The sequence below is a fragment of the Natrix helvetica genome (assembly GCF_964273705.1).
Source record: "Natrix helvetica genome assembly, chromosome: 3".
Lineage (NCBI taxonomy): Eukaryota > Metazoa > Chordata > Lepidosauria > Squamata > Natricidae > Natrix > Natrix helvetica.
Window position 1 is genome coordinate 178001470 of NC_138549.1, and position 15944 is coordinate 178017413.

Here is a 15944-nt window from a genome sequence, read left to right on the forward strand (position 1 = left end):
CTTAGTTCCTGCTTGCTTCTCTCCTTGGTTAGTTTCCATCCATTGCCTCTCGTCCTGCCTTCAGGTGCTTTGGAGAATAGACTGACTCCCTCTTCTTTCTAGGGCAGCCCCTCAAATACTGGAAGATGCTATCATGTCCCCCCTGGTCCTTTTCTCTAGGCTGCCCATTCTGCAACCGTTCTTCATATATGTTTTAGTCTCCGGGCCTTTAATCCTCTTAGTCGCTCTTCTCCGCACTTTCTCCAAAGTCAAGTGGGAGCCCGAAGTCAGGCTGCAACCGAGTCCGGTTTCTTTGTAAGCCGCCTGGAGTCACTGAGAGCGAACTGGGCAGCCATGTACATTTTGATAAATGGTCCCTACTTTGGCAGCTGAAGACGGGTGAACTTTGTGCAGGGGGGGGGGGGTTGAGTGAGATTATCCATTGGATTGACAGAATGAAGGGATGAAATAAGAATTGGCAAGATGGGCGGCTAATAAATTCTACTGATAAATCACTTAGATTGAGGCCAAAATTTATGCTGCTAAGAGAGGCAGTTGTTAAGTGAGTATTGCCCCATTTTATGACATTTCTTGTCAATTGTGAAGCAAATCACTTAAATTGCTAAGCGAGTAACTTGGTTGTTAAATGAATCGGGCTTCCTCCTTTACTTTGCTTGTCAGAAGGTCCCAAAAGGGGATCATGTGAACCCAGGACTCTGCAACCGTCATAAATATGAATCAGTTGCATCTGAATTTGGATCACTTCAGCACAGGGAGATGCTACAAAGGTTGCAAGTGTGAAAAAATTGTCATCTCTTTTTCCATTGTAACCTTTGATCGTCACTAAATGAACCGTTGTAAGTCGAGGACTACCCGTAATTAATTAAAGAAATAAAATAAAGCCGCTAAGGCTTTTCGGGGGGCCTCCCGGTCTCCGAGGAGCCGCGCGGTTGCCCAGCCGATCTGGATCGGGCAGAGAGGCCCCCGGGCCGGGGAAGGCGCCCCCCTCCCTTCCCCCCTTGAATGGGGCGGCTTCTTCCATTCGAGGGAAAGCGGGGACCGGGGCGCTCCGGCGTCGCGGGCGGGGAGAGGCCGCTTCCCGGGAAGGCCCGGCCCCTGATCCTGCCCGCCAGCTACGTGCGGGCGGCCGTGGCCGGAGCCGCGCGGGCGCCAGGAGGAGGAGGAGCGGGGCGGCGGGGCGGCGCTTGGCCGGGATAACGGCGGAGGAGGCGAGCAAGGCGGCCCCTGGCAGGTGAGCAGCCCCGGCGGGAAGCGCGGCAGGTGAGCGGCGGGCGCCGGCCGGGGAGGCCCTCGGGGAGACGGGCGGCGCCCCCAAAGCCCCGCGGGAGCCCGGGGAGCCCGCCAAGCAGCCGGCCGGCCTTGCGGGGCGGAGGGGCCCCAGGATGGCCTCCCGCCTGCTGCACCGCCTGCGGCACGCGCTGGCCGGGGGCGGCGAGGCGGAGGGGCCGGCTGGGGGCTGCGGCGGGGCCGAGGACTGTCCGGAGAGCTCGGAGCTGGACGACGACACGGAGGGCCTGGCCACGCGCCTCAGCGGCACCCTCAGCTTCAGCAGCCAGGAGGAGGAGGAGGAGGAGGAAGGGGGCGGCCAGCGGGGAGCCCTCTTGGACCTGGACCTGCCCGGAGACGCCGCGGAGATGGCAGGTAGGGCGTGAAAGGGGGAGCGCAGCTGATGAATGTGCCGGTCCAATACTCGCCCCTGGCCAGCTGCTCCTGGCCAGATGACCAAGGTTTGTACCGGAGGGCAACCTGGCCGTAAATCGGACACCCTGGATTTAGGTCAAAATTCCCAGTGCCCGGTTTGGAAGCGGAGATCCAAGCGGCTTCCCTTCCTGGCAGGGAATCTGGATTTCAGTAGAAATAGAGCTGGCGGGGACCTTGGAGGTCTTCTAGTCCAGCCCCCTGCCCAAGCAGGAGACCCTACACCATTCCAGAGTGGTTCTCCAGTCCCTTCTTCAAAACTTCCAGTGATGGAGCCCTCACAACTTCTGGAGGCAAGCGGTTCCACTGGCCAATTGTTCTCACTGATAGGAAGTTTCGGTTCTGGATGAGACCCTCTCCCCCACCCCCGTGTACTGGGGAGGGAAGGGCTTCCTCCCCTCCAGATCCTTGGAGTAGGGGCCCCTTTTGCTCCTCTGCCAGCCCAGGGGCTCCACAGGCCAACCACCCCCCCCCCCGTGCCTTGACTCACCTGTTGCTCTCCCCCCCCTTCCCCTCCCCCCCCCTGCTTTAGAGTCCGGCTCCCCACTGGCCGAGCAACAGGGCAGCCACCTGCTCACCCGCCAGTTGCAGGAGTTCTGGCGGAAATCGCGGGGAAGCTTTGTGCCCCAACGCCTCCTGTTCGAGGTCACCAGTGCCAGCGTGGTCAGCGAGCGCAACTCCAAGCACGTGGTGAGTGAGGGGGGGGAGAAAGAAGGGGACGTGGAAGGAGCCCTCAGGCTCTGTTTGCAATGAAGTGGGGTGCTCCTGCCCCCCCACCCCCCAAGGAAGGCCAGCCCAAAGGAAGATGCAGGACCCCCAGGTATTGGAGGGACAGAGCCCACCCTGCTCCCCATGGTCTCAGCTGTCTCTTCTCCCCAAAGGGGGCTCCCCATACCTTTCAGGGGGAATGGGGGGGGGGGACAGCTGACATTGACTGTTGTCTCTTTCCTTCTTCTGCTGCATTGGGGGGCTCAGAAGAGGTAATTCTCTTCCAGGACACTCTGCAGGAGGCCTGCCAGTGGGACGGGGTCAACAGGCTTTGCTGCGGGGGGGGGGGGGGGGGGGGAGCAGGCTGGGCTGGGCAGCTGCTTCTTGCTCCCCCCTCACCTGTTTGTCCCTTGCCACCCAGCTCTACACCATCTACCTGATCTGGGCAGGGCAGTTTGACCACACGCCTGCCACCGTCGCCCGCTGCTACTCTGACTTTGAGCGGCTGAACAGACGCCTGCGCCGCCACTTCAGCAGAGACATGGCCGGGGTCTCTTTCCCCCGGAAGCAGCTGTGGCGCAACTTCACCCCTGCGACCATCGCCAAGCGCAGCCGAGCGTTCGAACAGTTTCTCTCCCGCCTGCATGCCTCGCCCGAGATCCGCCGCTCGGCCGCCTTCCTGGAATTCTTCTTCCTGGACAGCCTGCGGGGGGCGCAGGACTTGACCGGTAGGGGCCTCTACCCCCAGGCCTTGGCCGCCTGGACGGCCTCGCAGCGGCTGCAGGAGAAACTGGGCGCCTGCCGCTCGGGGCATTTCCTGCTGACGCTGGCGGGCCTGACCGTCTGCCATCAAGAGCTGGAGCAGTGGGGAGAGGCCCACGAGGCCTGCCAGCAGGCCCTGCAGCAGCTGGAGGGCCAGGAGAGCCACCCTCTCCTGGCTGCCCTCCTGCAGACCCACGTCCACCTGGCCTGGGTGCTGGGCAAGGACAAGCAGCAGGCAGAGACCCGTCTGCGTGGCCTGCAGGAATCAGGGGAGGGCCGAGATCCAACCTCCCCTTTGAAGCAGCTGCTGCTCAAACAGACGCTGCCCTGAGGACCTGCCAGGAAGTGGGGGCACCAGGTGAGAAGCAGAGGGGGAGGGGTCCCAGAGGCCAGCAGCAAGAGCCAGTGCCATCCCACCCTCGTGAGCTCTGCGCCTCTTCTTGCCCAGCAGCCAGAGGAAGCTGGCCGGCCCGTTCGGAAGAGGCTTCTGGGACGCAGACCCACAACCCCCCAAATCCATCCAAGAAAGTGAGGCGATGACAACGGCCGTGTTGGGGTGACAAGAGCATCTGCAGGGGTGGCTGGCAGAGGGGCGGCGGGGGCCCCTCCTGAGAGGCTCCCTACAGGCTCTTCTCGCCAGATGGGGGGAGGCCGTTAGGCCCTGCCAAAGGGGGGGCTCCTGGCCGCAGCCTGAGCAGTGGGCGGATCTCCCCTCCGGCATTGATTCGGGGGGGGGGGGCACCGGAACGTCTTCCTCCCCTTCAGAAAGCAGAGCTGCGTGGGACACTTTACTCCCTTTATTAACCGCTGGGGAACAGAAGTCAGTCTCTAATAAATTAATCTGCCCAAGGGAAGTGCTTCCATCTGTAAGTGCCACCTCCAGGGGTTACGGGGGTCATTGCAAGTGACCGTCACCCACCGAAGACTCAGCCAGTGCAAGAGGGGAGGAGGGAGGAGGGGCTCCCCTTAGGAGAGAAGAACCGATGGGGGAAGATAAACAGGGCTACAGTTTGCTGGAGGCCGGCTGCTCTTCCTGCAGGCGGATTACTCCTTCCTGGGCACAGCTGACCGCCAACACACCATCTCTGCACCACAGGCGGCCCTGCACCAAGCCCCGGCTGCCACCTGTGGAGGGGAGGAGGGGGAGGAGGATGGAGAAGCTGCTCTGGAGTCTCTCCTGCCCTGCCTGCCCACCCCCCACCCCCACCTCGCAGGCTGGTGGAGGGGCTTACCGGCCCAGGGGCTCTCGCACTCGTACAGCATCCACTGGTCGGCTCTGAAGGGTGCGTGGAACCACATGGTGTGATCGAGCGAGACCATGAACTTCACTGTGCGGTGCTGGTGCGGCAACAGAGCCGTCCGCAGGAACGCATAGTCCGAGATATACGCAGCCACGCAGCAGTGCAGCTTCATGTCGCATTCGCCTGAAACGGAGAGGCCGACACTACGCCTGAAGGCAAACGGGGGTGGGAGGGCAGGTGGGGTGAGTGGGGGGGAGAGTAGGTTGGGCTACACAGGAAGAGGCAAGGCAGCCCTACTGAGCAGGCCAAGCCCTCCTCTGCCCAGGAGGGGTCTTCGACATACATTTCCCGCGGTGTTTGCAATCATCCCGAGGGCAGAATTGAGCCTGTTAATTAAAAACCATTAAACCAGCCAAAGCTATAAATTTCACAAAATCATCTGCAGCATAGAAAACGTGGGCAAAACAGCCCCATGCTGGTCAGACGGCCACCCTGAAGGAATGGGGGAGGGGGGAGAGCAGAGGTGGAGGATGAGGCAGCCAATCTCAGTCCTCCTAAATGGCCTTGAAGGGGGGGAAGATTCGCTTTGAAGGGGGCGGTCCCTAAGCCCAGCCCCATAACCGGCCCTTGTACTCCCCACTCATACAAACCCAGGGGGCCTGAAGAGGTGGCGCTGTCCTTCCAGGGTGGTTCCCTCCTGCCTACAGGGGTGGCCCCAACTGGCCCACCAGCAGAAGGCAAGAGAGGGGCTCAGAGGGGCAGCCCTTCTGAAGGAGACAGGAAGGCTTCCACACACCCCAGAACCTTCGGCTACCCAACGGAGGGCTCTGCTTTCTCCAGCCAGCTCTTCCCTCCCCTGGGAGCTGACCAAGGGCAGGGCATGATAAAGATGCTCTTGGAAAGCAGGCTGGGGTCAGGATGCAGGTCTTACCAATGTAGCCCTTGGCACGCACCCAGAAGAGCTGCTTGGGTTCCTGGGAGTTCTGGTGGAAAAAGTCAGGTGGGTTCACCGGCTTAATCTCAATCGGAACCTCCTGGGCCAGCATTCTCCGGAGTCCCTGCCGGTATCTCTCCAGAAGGTTGGGGTCCCTTTGGAAAAAAGGCAGATGCCAGCGTGAGATGCCAGAAACCAGGGAGGCTCTGCCAATGCGGAGAAAAGGGGAGTGGAGAGTGTGCCTCAGTCTGAGCTGCAGCAGCCTCAGCTCGACACACCAATGGCACTTCTGAGGCCCCGGATTCTGTACTGCTGCCAGGGCAAACCCACGAACGTGATATGCTCCCGGCTGCCAGAGATACAAGAATCTCCAAGGAATTTCACAGAATTATCTTCATTCACTCCAGGAAGGAGCGGTTGGGGGCATCTCCCACTGAGGTTGACTCTCTCCACGCACCAGGTGTGCCGTTGGCTCAGCGCTGCAGCAAGCCCTCTCCCAGCCACTCACCGCAGGTACCTCTGGATCAGCTGCTCCTGGGTCATCAGTTCCTCTGGGAGCGGCACAGCCGGCATTTGGAACTGGTGCTGCATCGGGCTGGGCTGCCCCCGTTGGAAGGAAGCCTGGCATATAAAGATGGGCTTCCCGTGCTGGATGGCCTTGACCGAGCGCACCGAGAAGCTCCTCCCAGTACGGGTGCGCTCCACCTGATACAAAACAGGCACAGTGGGGTCCCCTGGAAGCCAGAAGAGCCTGCTGTGAGCCCCCAGTTGTCCCAGGCAAGGAGACACCCCAATTGCTGTGAGAATAACTCTAATCCAAACCCCTGTCCATTACATCCCAGAAACTAGCTGCTCAATCTTTCCTTAAAAACTTTGGGCAACAGGGCAGCAGCTTCAGGAGGCAGAGTGTTCCACCACTTGGTCTCACAATAAGAAAATCTGCCTCATTTCTTTTTGAATATCATATAGTATTATTATCAGCATTTCTTCATCACTGTTAATTTTATGGTTCTGATATTTTACTTCTGTTGACATTCCTTTTGTTTTTCTTCCTTTTCATCATGGTAAGCTACCTAGGGAGCCACCAGGGCGAGACAGATGAGAAATAAATTTACCAAATAAATTATAAGCAGAGCAGCTCACAGCACCCTCCTTTAGGTCTGATTGGCGCGCTGGCTGGGCCTCCCACTCCTCCCTCTCCAGAAGGTGTAAATTACCTGCCCTCACAAAGTAGCAATGGAGCGAATGGACTTCCAGATCATCTGTCACGGCCTTTGCTGCTGCCACCAGCGCCTGGCCCACTATCTGCCCTCCAAAAAGACGCTGCGTGACCGGCACCCAGTAGTGCCTTCCCCTAAGAAGAAAAGGGGAGAGTTATGGATGGCAATGGCTGCCTCTTGGGGGAAGCTTTGGGGGTGATGCAGGCCAGGAAGGCAAGTAGTTGCCCCCAAGCTCTCCTCTCCGGTGCAAAGGCTGAACCCCAAAGTTCAGCCCTCCATTGGGGCAGGGCCTCCGTGGCAACCTTCAGAGCCCGGGACCAGACCGGCTGCTTGCCCTTTGTGGATGAGGCAGCCACCTCACTGTTGGTTCCCGAGGCAGGCACAAAGCGGCCACCTCCAACACTAAACAGGGAAGCCTCTCGGCAAGGTGACTTCCACGGCTGCAGGCGGGCAGAAACTCAACAGGTCGAGCCCCAAAGTTGCTTTTTCACTGGACTTTCTAAGGAAACTTTAAGGAAAGTGCAGTTGCCTCTTGAAAAAGCACCTTTGGGACAAGGAGGGCCTGGGTGATGGGGAATTTCCATAGACATTCAACAGGTCCAGCCTCCGCCTCCTCCCAGCCCAGCGTTTCTCGACCCTGGCCGCTTGAAGAGGGGTGGAGTTCAGCTTCCCAAAAGCCCCAGCCAGCCCCCCCTTCAAGCGGCCAGGGTGGAGGAGCTCCGTCCCAGCCACTTCGGCGGGAGGCCCTGGCGGCTCCGGCCCCGCTGACCGGAAGAGGTCGACGTCCAGAGGCTCCAGCTGCAGGACGCTGGTCAGCAGGACGCTGCGCAGGTCCCCCGCCGTCTCCGGCCTCTGCTCGCCCTCGGGCGCCTCGCCGGCTTTTCCCCTGGAGGACGCCATCTTGGACGGTCACGTGGCCGAGCCGGTGCGGAAGCGCTCTCCCCTCGGTCGGCTCCCGCACTTCCGCTTCCGGCCAGAGGAGCAAGTTCGTCCAAACTCCTTCCAAGAGTTTGGCTCTCGCGAGAGAAGCTGTTATTTTCTTTCCCTCCTTCCCTTGTTTTTCTTTCCCCTTTTTTCTTCTCTTTCTTTTCCTCGTTTTCTTTCCCTTTCTTTCTCCCTCTTTTCTTTTTCTCCGTCTCCCTTTTCCCCAGGCACCCAGGGGGGCTGGGAGCGACAGGCTCTCGGGTGCACAATCCGCTTCTGCAGAAAGGAGGAGAGAAAAAAGAGCCCCCCTCCCCCCCCCTCCCCTTGAGACAATGGTTAACATTTGGACTGTGACCTGCGGGAGGGGGGAAGGTCGCTGGGAAGGTTCTTATCGAGGGGGAAGGTTTGTTCTGGGAGCTTGTGGGGTGGTTTTCTGAACATTTCGTTACCAAGCTAGGATGGATGTCAGTGTAAGACTCTCAATCCCCAGAATGCCAGGGGGCTCCCGGGTTCCTCTTTAGCTTCTGAGCAATAAAAGTGTATTCTTCCTCTGCCCCCAGCAGTACATACAGTTTAGGAAGTCTGACAAGCCGGAGGAGGCAACGTGACCTGACCTGCATAGGAGAGAAATTACATTTCGCAGTACCTCTCTATTCAATACGCATCACCTTAATAAGGCAGGATGTGATAGCACTGAGGTTTGCAGTGTATAGAAAGCAACGTGGGATCTTCAGTTCTGGGAAGAAGCGTGACAAGCGTTTGTCAAATCTGGTCCACTGCGCTTGGTTCAGACATCATTTCCCAGCTTTTCTCCTTATTTGCTTGTCTTAAGCAGAGTTTTGGCCTGAGGCTTTGCTGGATGCAGGTGCCAGAAGCTTACAGCAGCACCGCCTTCAAATCTTGCTCAGTGTCAGGCGCAAGCAAGCAAGCAGAACCACTTGTGAATAGTCTCAAGGGCAGCTTTATTGTTAAGTCACCTATGTTGCAAGAATTTCACTGGAGTGACTGCATTCCCCTGGGAATTGTCAAATAAGGCTTCAAGGATTCTCCGGGGTCAGGCCTGTGTTGCTTTCTGCAGGGGAAAGGCTCTTAAGCTGGCCTCCCTCTTGCCACCTTCTTCCAATCTACCTGGATAATCTACCACATTCCATGATGTGTTTGGAGAACAAGATTCCTTGGGGAGTTTGGGCTTCCAGGTTGCAGTAGCCAAAGAGATGATTTGGAGAGCACAATGTTAGCTGGCTGTTAACCATAAATGCCAGTAAGATCCATTAGCCTAATATGCCTTCCACAAATAGAACCCTACTGGAAAGGTAGATTAACATAGGAGTCCTGACCTCCAGGCTGTGGATCGGCACTGGTCCATGTCCTGCCAGGAACTGGGCTGCACAAGCAAGCGAAGCCTCTTCTGCACACGTGTGGGCTCTGGGCAGTGCACCCCCAGGAAAAAAAAAAGCCCTTCCACCGAATCAAAAAGGCTGGGGGCCACTGAATCAAAACTTCCTTATCCATGTACACAATACTCAAAGATGAGAGCGAGGTAGAGAATCACTTTATATACAGTTCAAACATCTGGTGTTTGGAATAACTTTTCATTGGTTAGTATCACTTGACACATCTTTGATGCAACATGCATGCTCAGCAACTTTAATATGTAACATTTCATAGCGTCCCATAATAATCTTAATACGATCTTGCTCACGCTCATTGTCCTGTTCAGGCGGTGTGTTTCCCCCATTAGGGTGAGTCCCAGCTGCTGTGATTTCACATATTCTTTCCAGCCTGCCAGCAAGGGAGGTAGCCTGGCCCTTGGCAGCTGTCTTGAGAGGATTATCAGCTTTCTGAAGAGGTGGCAGCACCAGTTCCCTCCCCCTGAACAGGTGTAATGGTGAGAGGCAATCCTCGTTTGCCTAGACTTCCAACCCCAGACTGGGTAACAATAACAGAGTTGGAAGGGACCCTGTAGGTCACTTAGTCCAAACAAGGAACAATGGGTGGAAACTGACCAAGGAGAGATTCACCCTGGAAATAAGGAGGAATTTCCTGACAGAACAATCAACCCATGGAACAGGAGTTGCCTTCAGAGGTTGTGGGAGCTTCATCACTGGAGGCTTTCAAGAAGAGACTGGACTGCCATCTGTCAGAAATGGTGTAGGGCCTCCTGCTTTGGGGGGGGGGGAGTAGGACTAAGGTCCCTTCCAACTCTGTTATTCTGTTATTATTACCATTATTATTGTTACTACTACTACTACTACTATTGTTATTATTAAATAAAAAGAGTCTGCTCTGAGTCACGCTTAGCTCTTGAGGACTTCACAGCCAGATACATTGTTTTCTGGCAGGAATGGGGTGGTTTGGGGATTTCCTAGTCTACAAACCAAAGATTATACCGGTGGTCCTCGGTCTACAGCCACAATTGACCCCCAAATTTTTGTTGCTAAGTCAAACATTTGTTAAGTGAATTTTGCACGTGGCCATGGGGCCTTGCACTACAACGGTCTTAAATATGAGTCAGTTGCCAAGCATCTGAATCTTGATCACGTGGCCATGGGGGATACTACAACCGTCATGTGAAAAACGGTCATAAGTCACTTTTTACAGTGCTGTTGTAACTGAACGGTCACTAAATGGACTGTTATAAGTGGAGGACTTCCTGTGTATTCACCTATGAATCCGTTTAGCATCTTGGCCCTGATGAAGCTTGGCTCAGCGCTGCCCCTGGTGGCACCTCAGCAGAACAACAGGGCTGGTCTGGGCCGCCTTCTATGGAACTCTGCAGAAGAGCTTCTTGCCTGGCTGTGGCTGAGCTCTGTCAGCCGGCTGCAGTCAGCTAAACTCTGGTTTGGCCCCTTACAAGAAGCCTTTGCTCATTTATTTAAAACATTGTTATAGCTGCCCATTTTACAACAAACTGCGGGCAGCTCCCTGTCTCATCACCTCCCGGTTCCCCAATTGTTTTTAAGCTGGGGAGCATCTTTCTTGGGCCAAAGTTTGTCTCCTCCTGGGGAAACGGCGCCCGCAGGGGACCCAGCTGGCTCCTGAACCAGGCTCGGTTGGGACTCCCCTGCAGAGCCTTCTCCTTTGCCCTGTTCGGCAGCCAGAGAAACCGGCAGGGCTGCCCCGGCCCAGGCGCTCGGCCCTTTTCTTTTCCCCGCTTTTCATGGAGAGGTTTTTAGGCGGGACGGGCAACCGGCCGGCCTCGAGAGGGCTCTGAACGGACGGACGCTTCGGGTGCAGCGCCCTTCGGGACCCGGTGCCCGGATCGTGTCTTGGGCCAGAAGATCCCCCGGAGCGGAGTTTATTCGGTTTGGGGGGGCAAGCAGGCGAGTTCTCGGCCGGGGACTCAGCCTGCAATGGCGTCTTCGTGGTCTTCAAAAGCTGGGAAAGGGGGCTTTTCGCGACTGAGGTCCTGGAGTGGGGGGTTGGACTAGATGACCTATAAGGTCCCTTCCTAGTCTGTCAAACTGTAACTCTAGAGTTTGTAGGGTAGGAGATGGGCAGCTGCCTGAAGTCCCGGCTCTTCTCCCCACGAAGGGGACGATGCCCCCCAAATCCCGTCCCTCCCTTTCCCGACGGCTCGCCTGGAGCGGCGGGTGCCGGGCCGGCCGGCCAGCCGCGCCCCTTCCCCACGCGGCTCTGTCCCGCAGATGCTGCCCGGTGTTGGCGGTCCTGCTTCCTGGCCCGATTTGTCTTTCTCTTCATTCGCTCCATAACAAGCGGAGGATCGCGCAGCCCCGCCGCCTCTCCTGGCCAGCGGTGGGCGAGGCAGCAGCTGCGCCGGACGCCCTTCGGGGACCCGGCCAAGCCTTGGCGCAGGGACCGGGAGGAGGGGGGAGCGGTCCAAGGCCGACGCGTCTCTCGGCCCGAATTCTCCCAGCCGTCCCGGCGCCCCGCGGAGCCCCGGTCCGAACACGCGGCCGATGCAGAGGGTCGCGCGAAGCTCAGCCCCCCCCCCCACGCCCTCCCGTCCCCCAGGCGACCAGCGCCGCCCGCCAATCCCGCCTGCTGAAGTTTGCCCGTCTAAGGGGGGGGAGGACTCAGGTGAGGACGTGGGGGGGACGCTGTTGCTTCCTGCAGGCCCGGACTCAGCCCTGGGGGGCATGGGGGCCCAGATGGGCGGCTGCTCCGAGCATCCCGGGGAGACTCGCTGCTGGGGTGGCGATCTCCTGGGTCTCCCTGGCTTCCCACAGGGAAAAGCTGGTTCTGGGCACCTGGAGGAATGCCAGGTGTGCCCCCCCCCCCACACCCTCCCCGGGGACTGGAGAAAAACGCAAGGGGTGTTTTTGTGAAACCCGTCTGATGCCCCTCCCTCCTCCCCAGGCTCACTGCGAGGCAGCCAGCACTTACGACCACAACCGAGGCCATAATTTTTGTTGCTGAGTGAAACATTTGTTAAGTGAATTTTACAATCTTTTGTGCCACAGTTACATTGAATTTCTGCAGTTGTTAAGTGAGTCACACGGTTGTTAAGCGAATCTGGCTTCCCCATTGTCTTCACTTGTCAGGAGTCACAAAAAGGGATCACATGACCCTCGAAACCTTCCTAAAATGAGCCAGTTGACCAGCGTCCCAATTTTGATCACGTGACTCCCAGGGATGGTGCAATGGTTGTAAGTGTGAAAAACGGTCATAAGTCACTTATTTCGGTGCTGTTGTAACTTTGAACATTTACTAAATGAATGTTGAGGATCACCAAGATGATTAAAGGCCCCAAGACTAACACACGCGAAGAACGGCTGCAGGAATTGGGCTTAGCCAGTCTAAAGACAAGAAGGACAAGGGGGGGGGGGGGGACCTGACAGCAGCCTTCCAGTATCTGAGGGGCTGCCCCAAAGAAGAGGGAGTCAAGCTAGTCTCCAAAGCACCCGAAGGCAGGGCAAGAAGCATGGAAGGATGGAAACTCATCAAGGGGAGAAGCGCCCGGACAGAACAATGAATCAGGGGGGAGGGGTTGCCTTCAGAAGTTGGCAGGTCCTGGTTTTTAAGAAGATGGCACAGCCATTGGTCTGAAATAATATAATAGAGTTTCTTATTTGAGGAGGGGGAAGTAGGGCTGGAAGACCTCCGAGGTCCCTTCCAACTCTCTTATTCTGCTTCCACCTGCCGTTTCAACCAGACTTCCGGCTGCTGGGCAGACACACCTGAGCTGGGCTGAAGTCAGAAGGAAAGGTCTCTGGAGCTTCTCCCTTATCCAGGCCATGCTTGTCCCAAAGGTGCTTTGGATGGTGGAGGACGGGAGGATTTATATGCAACTGTCTGCCAGGAGTGTAAATCCTCCCCTTTCCCCCATCCGCTCAGAGCGGAAGAAGCTTCTTGGATGAGAAGCAAGACGTCTTCAAAGAAAAACCAGAAAGTCCAGTTGCCTCTTGAAAAAAAAAAGCACCTTTGGGTCAGAAGGAAAGGATCTGCAGCCGGGAGGAGTGGCCCAAAGGACAAGGGGGGGGGTCTTTCAGCGGGGGGGGGAGAATGCTGATCCTGATGACACACCCATTTGCTTAGTGACTGTTCAAAGTTACAATGGCACTGAAAAAAGTTACTTATGGTCTGTCCTCACACTTGTGACTGTTATGACAGCATCCCCATGGACCAGTCTTCAATCTTTGGGGGGGGGGGGGGCTGGCAACTGGCAGGGAGGTAGGACAGCTGAAGCATCCTGCAGTCACGTGACCTTCCCAGCCGGCTTATGACAAGCAATGGGGAGGCCAGATTCGCTTAACAACCACTGGTTCACTTAACGACTGCACCCATTCACTTATCATGGCAAGAAGGCTCATAAAATCAGGCATGGTTTACTTTTCAGGCCACTTTTCTTAGTGATGTAAATTCTGATCCCAGAGTGGAGGAGGACTATTTTAGTGGGTTTTCTGAGCCACGGCAGCCCCCGAGAGTTTCACCCGTGGCTGGGCTGGCTGACGGATGGACTGGGCCTTAGGTTCAGGTGGGGGGCCCTCGCAGAGATGGGCTTCTTTGGAGAAAGTCATGGGATTCCACGGGAGGCCATCAGTCTGTCCCTGGTGGGGAGAAGGGGGAGCAGCCGCCGGTCGTCAAGGACAGTCTGGGGCCTCGGGACAGGAGGCTCCCCCCTCGTCTTTGGATCAGAGCACCTCCAGCTGGGCAGGGAAGGTCTCCGGCCTTCCCCAACTGCTCACGCCCCCTCCACAAGTGGGGCCTTCCATGCTCTGAGGAGCCCTTGATAAGAGCCTCCCTGACTAGTCCGTGCCTGCTGATTATTCCTGACGCCTGTCAGAAGACAGGGGGGGGGGGTTCCCAGCAGCCCTGCATGGGCAGCGGGCTTGCCACGAAGGACAAGCAGGGGCAGGAACGGCTGCAGGGAGGTCAGGCCAAGCCAGCTGGGAAGGGCCGGCGTGAGCAGCCGAATTGAGGCTCAGGGTCAGGCACACGAAGGGCAGCAAAGGTCCAGTTTTTCCATTCCTTTATGTCGGCTTCTCAGCCCCCCGAGGGAGACCCCGGATGCTACTTCTCCAGCTGGGCCAGGAACAGGGGCAGGAGACTCCGGTGGGTCGCTCGCCTGCGCTGCCGGTCCCTCTTGAAGGAGGAGCCGAGGCGCTGGAAGGCCTCCCACTGCCTCCTCGGGGCCCCTTCCCCAGGGCCCTCGCCGGGCTCCATGTTCTCTGCCATGAAGCACTGGGCAGCATGGATCATGTCTTCCTCACGCACCCCAGGCACGGGCACGGTGGGGATGCCCGCGATCATCATGGCCAGGGTCAGGATGCAGATGTTGGGGGGCCAGGGCAGTCTGGGCTGGGCATCCCTCTCTCTGTTCAGCTTGGCCGACATCACCAAGACCCCCCCGCTGGGCAGGAAGCCCCACTGGGCCAGGGCAAAGTCCCCGCCGGAGCTCGGGGGCTGCTGCTGCTGCTGTGGGGGCTGCTGGGGCTGCGGGGGCCCCGAGGGGAGGTAGAGCCACCGGTCGGCCGGGTGCTCCAGCGGGAACTCCTGGGCCACGTTCTGGAGGGAGCGCCTGCAGCAGGAACCTCGCGACGGATCCCAAGGGTCGGCGCTCCCCTGCTGGAGGGCCCCCAGGGCCGGGCATGACTGGGCGAGGCTGGGCCCCATGGGAAGCTGCGTGGCTCCGCCCTGCAGAGGAGGAGTCTGCTTGGCCTGCAGTTTCCTTCGCAGGAGCCCCATGGGGCAGCAGGGGATGCCAGCCGAAGGAGAGGCCTCGTGGGGCACCCGGGCAAAGGAGCTCAGCCGACTCCGTGGGGCCTCTCTGGACTCGCTGCTGCTGCTGCTGCTGCTGCTGCCACCGGCCGTCGGTTCTCCTGTTCAGAGGACAACATGCCCATTTGAGACCCTGCCCTGTTTTTGGCTCCTTCCCTGCCAGGAGGATGCAACCAACCGAAGGGGGTGCAGGCAGCTGAAGGATAACACCCCCCCCCCCTTTCAGCAGGTCAGGCCAGAAGGGGGGGACTCCTGGGCACTTCAGGGCACAAGCAGAGTTTCCGCTGCCTGCGACCTCTCTTGCTCAGACCCCTTCCCCAGAGGGAGGGGCCAGGAGGCACCAGGGGCCTTCTGTCATTTGCACCCAAAGAGTTGCCCACCTCGGGAGCTGGCAAAGAGCGCGAGAGGCTCGGCGTGGGGTGCCCCATTGAAACAGCAACTACTCCCCAGCCTGTGAATCCAGGAAGAGCAGCCGAGCGGAGTGTGGACAGAATGCCCCTCTCCCGGGTGACGTTGGAGGGGCATAGCCTGCACAGCTGGGCCCCAGAAGGGATATTTCTGCCTAGAAGGAACACTGAGGGCTGTTATGGGAGGCATCTGAGCAGATTCTGCTCCCCAGCTGCCTTGGAAGCCAGATCCTGGGCAATTGGAGAACAGCTGTTTTCTCTGGGGAATGGAACATATGGGGAAGGGACCTTAGAGACCATGTAATCGATCCCCCATACCTAGTCAACTGGCCCCTCCTGAATCCACCCCTATTTTAGGCAGGATTAGTCTCTCCCACCGCTGTCAAATGTCTTTTAAAATTCATTCTCCTTTATTTTCATTTTGACCCCCTGGTCCTCCTCCTCCTCCTCCTCCTCACCAGTCCATCTTTTAGATATATGTGGCCTGCCAATTCCCCAACACAGAGAGAGAGAGAGAGAGCTCTCTTCTAACCCTCCCCAGTTTCTCTGGGTCTGCGAAGGGGGCTCCCCAGGCTGATAAGGATTCGGGAAAGAGAACAGTAACCCCCCCCCTCATAAAGCTGTGGTTGTCATGGAAGGGGAATGGTGGGTGGGCGGCTGCTTCTTCTGCTCCCCCCTTCTTAATCTGCCTGGCTAGAGAGGCTTGGAAAGAAGTCTCCCCTTTGGTTCCAGTCAGAGGTCAAAAACCCCCTGGAGAGCCCAGCCTGGCACAGGGGGCTCAACGCCCTCAAACCAGCCCGGTCGTCTGTGTGATTTGGCTCTATGGTCCTGATCATGCAACTGGAAGTGGCTGGGCCTGTCTCTCTGC

At 57.9% G+C, this 15944-nt stretch overlaps 2 protein-coding genes across 4 annotated transcripts; one reads left to right on the forward strand and one right to left on the reverse strand.

Moving 5' to 3' along the window:
• The first annotated feature begins 1089 nt into the window (after positions 1-1089).
• SNX21 (sorting nexin family member 21) lies at positions 1090-4017 on the forward strand. 2 transcript variants are annotated; one of them, XM_081949116.1, is made up of 3 exons: positions 1090-1641; positions 2231-2388; positions 2828-4017. In XM_081949116.1, exons 1-3 carry the CDS (start codon positions 1383-1385, stop codon positions 3497-3499), a joined length of 1089 nt encoding a protein of 362 aa, XP_081805242.1. In that variant the 5' UTR covers positions 1090-1382; the 3' UTR covers positions 3500-4017. The 2 variants fall into 2 exon arrangements, with proteins under 2 accessions (XP_081805242.1, XP_081805243.1); XM_081949117.1 differs by having other exon boundaries at positions 1591-1727.
• ACOT8 (acyl-CoA thioesterase 8) lies at positions 3951-7496 on the reverse strand. 2 transcript variants are annotated; one of them, XM_081949119.1, is made up of 6 exons: positions 7333-7496; positions 6561-6697; positions 5861-6077; positions 5341-5498; positions 4401-4592; positions 3951-4293 (listed from the first exon to the last, which is right to left on the reverse strand). In XM_081949119.1, exons 1-6 carry the CDS (start codon positions 7461-7463, stop codon positions 4172-4174), a joined length of 957 nt encoding a protein of 318 aa, XP_081805245.1. In that variant the 5' UTR covers positions 7464-7496; the 3' UTR covers positions 3951-4171. The 2 variants fall into 2 exon arrangements, with proteins under 2 accessions (XP_081805245.1, XP_081805244.1); XM_081949118.1 differs by having other exon boundaries at positions 5852-6077.
• Between the last annotated feature and the right edge of the window lie 8448 nt (positions 7497-15944).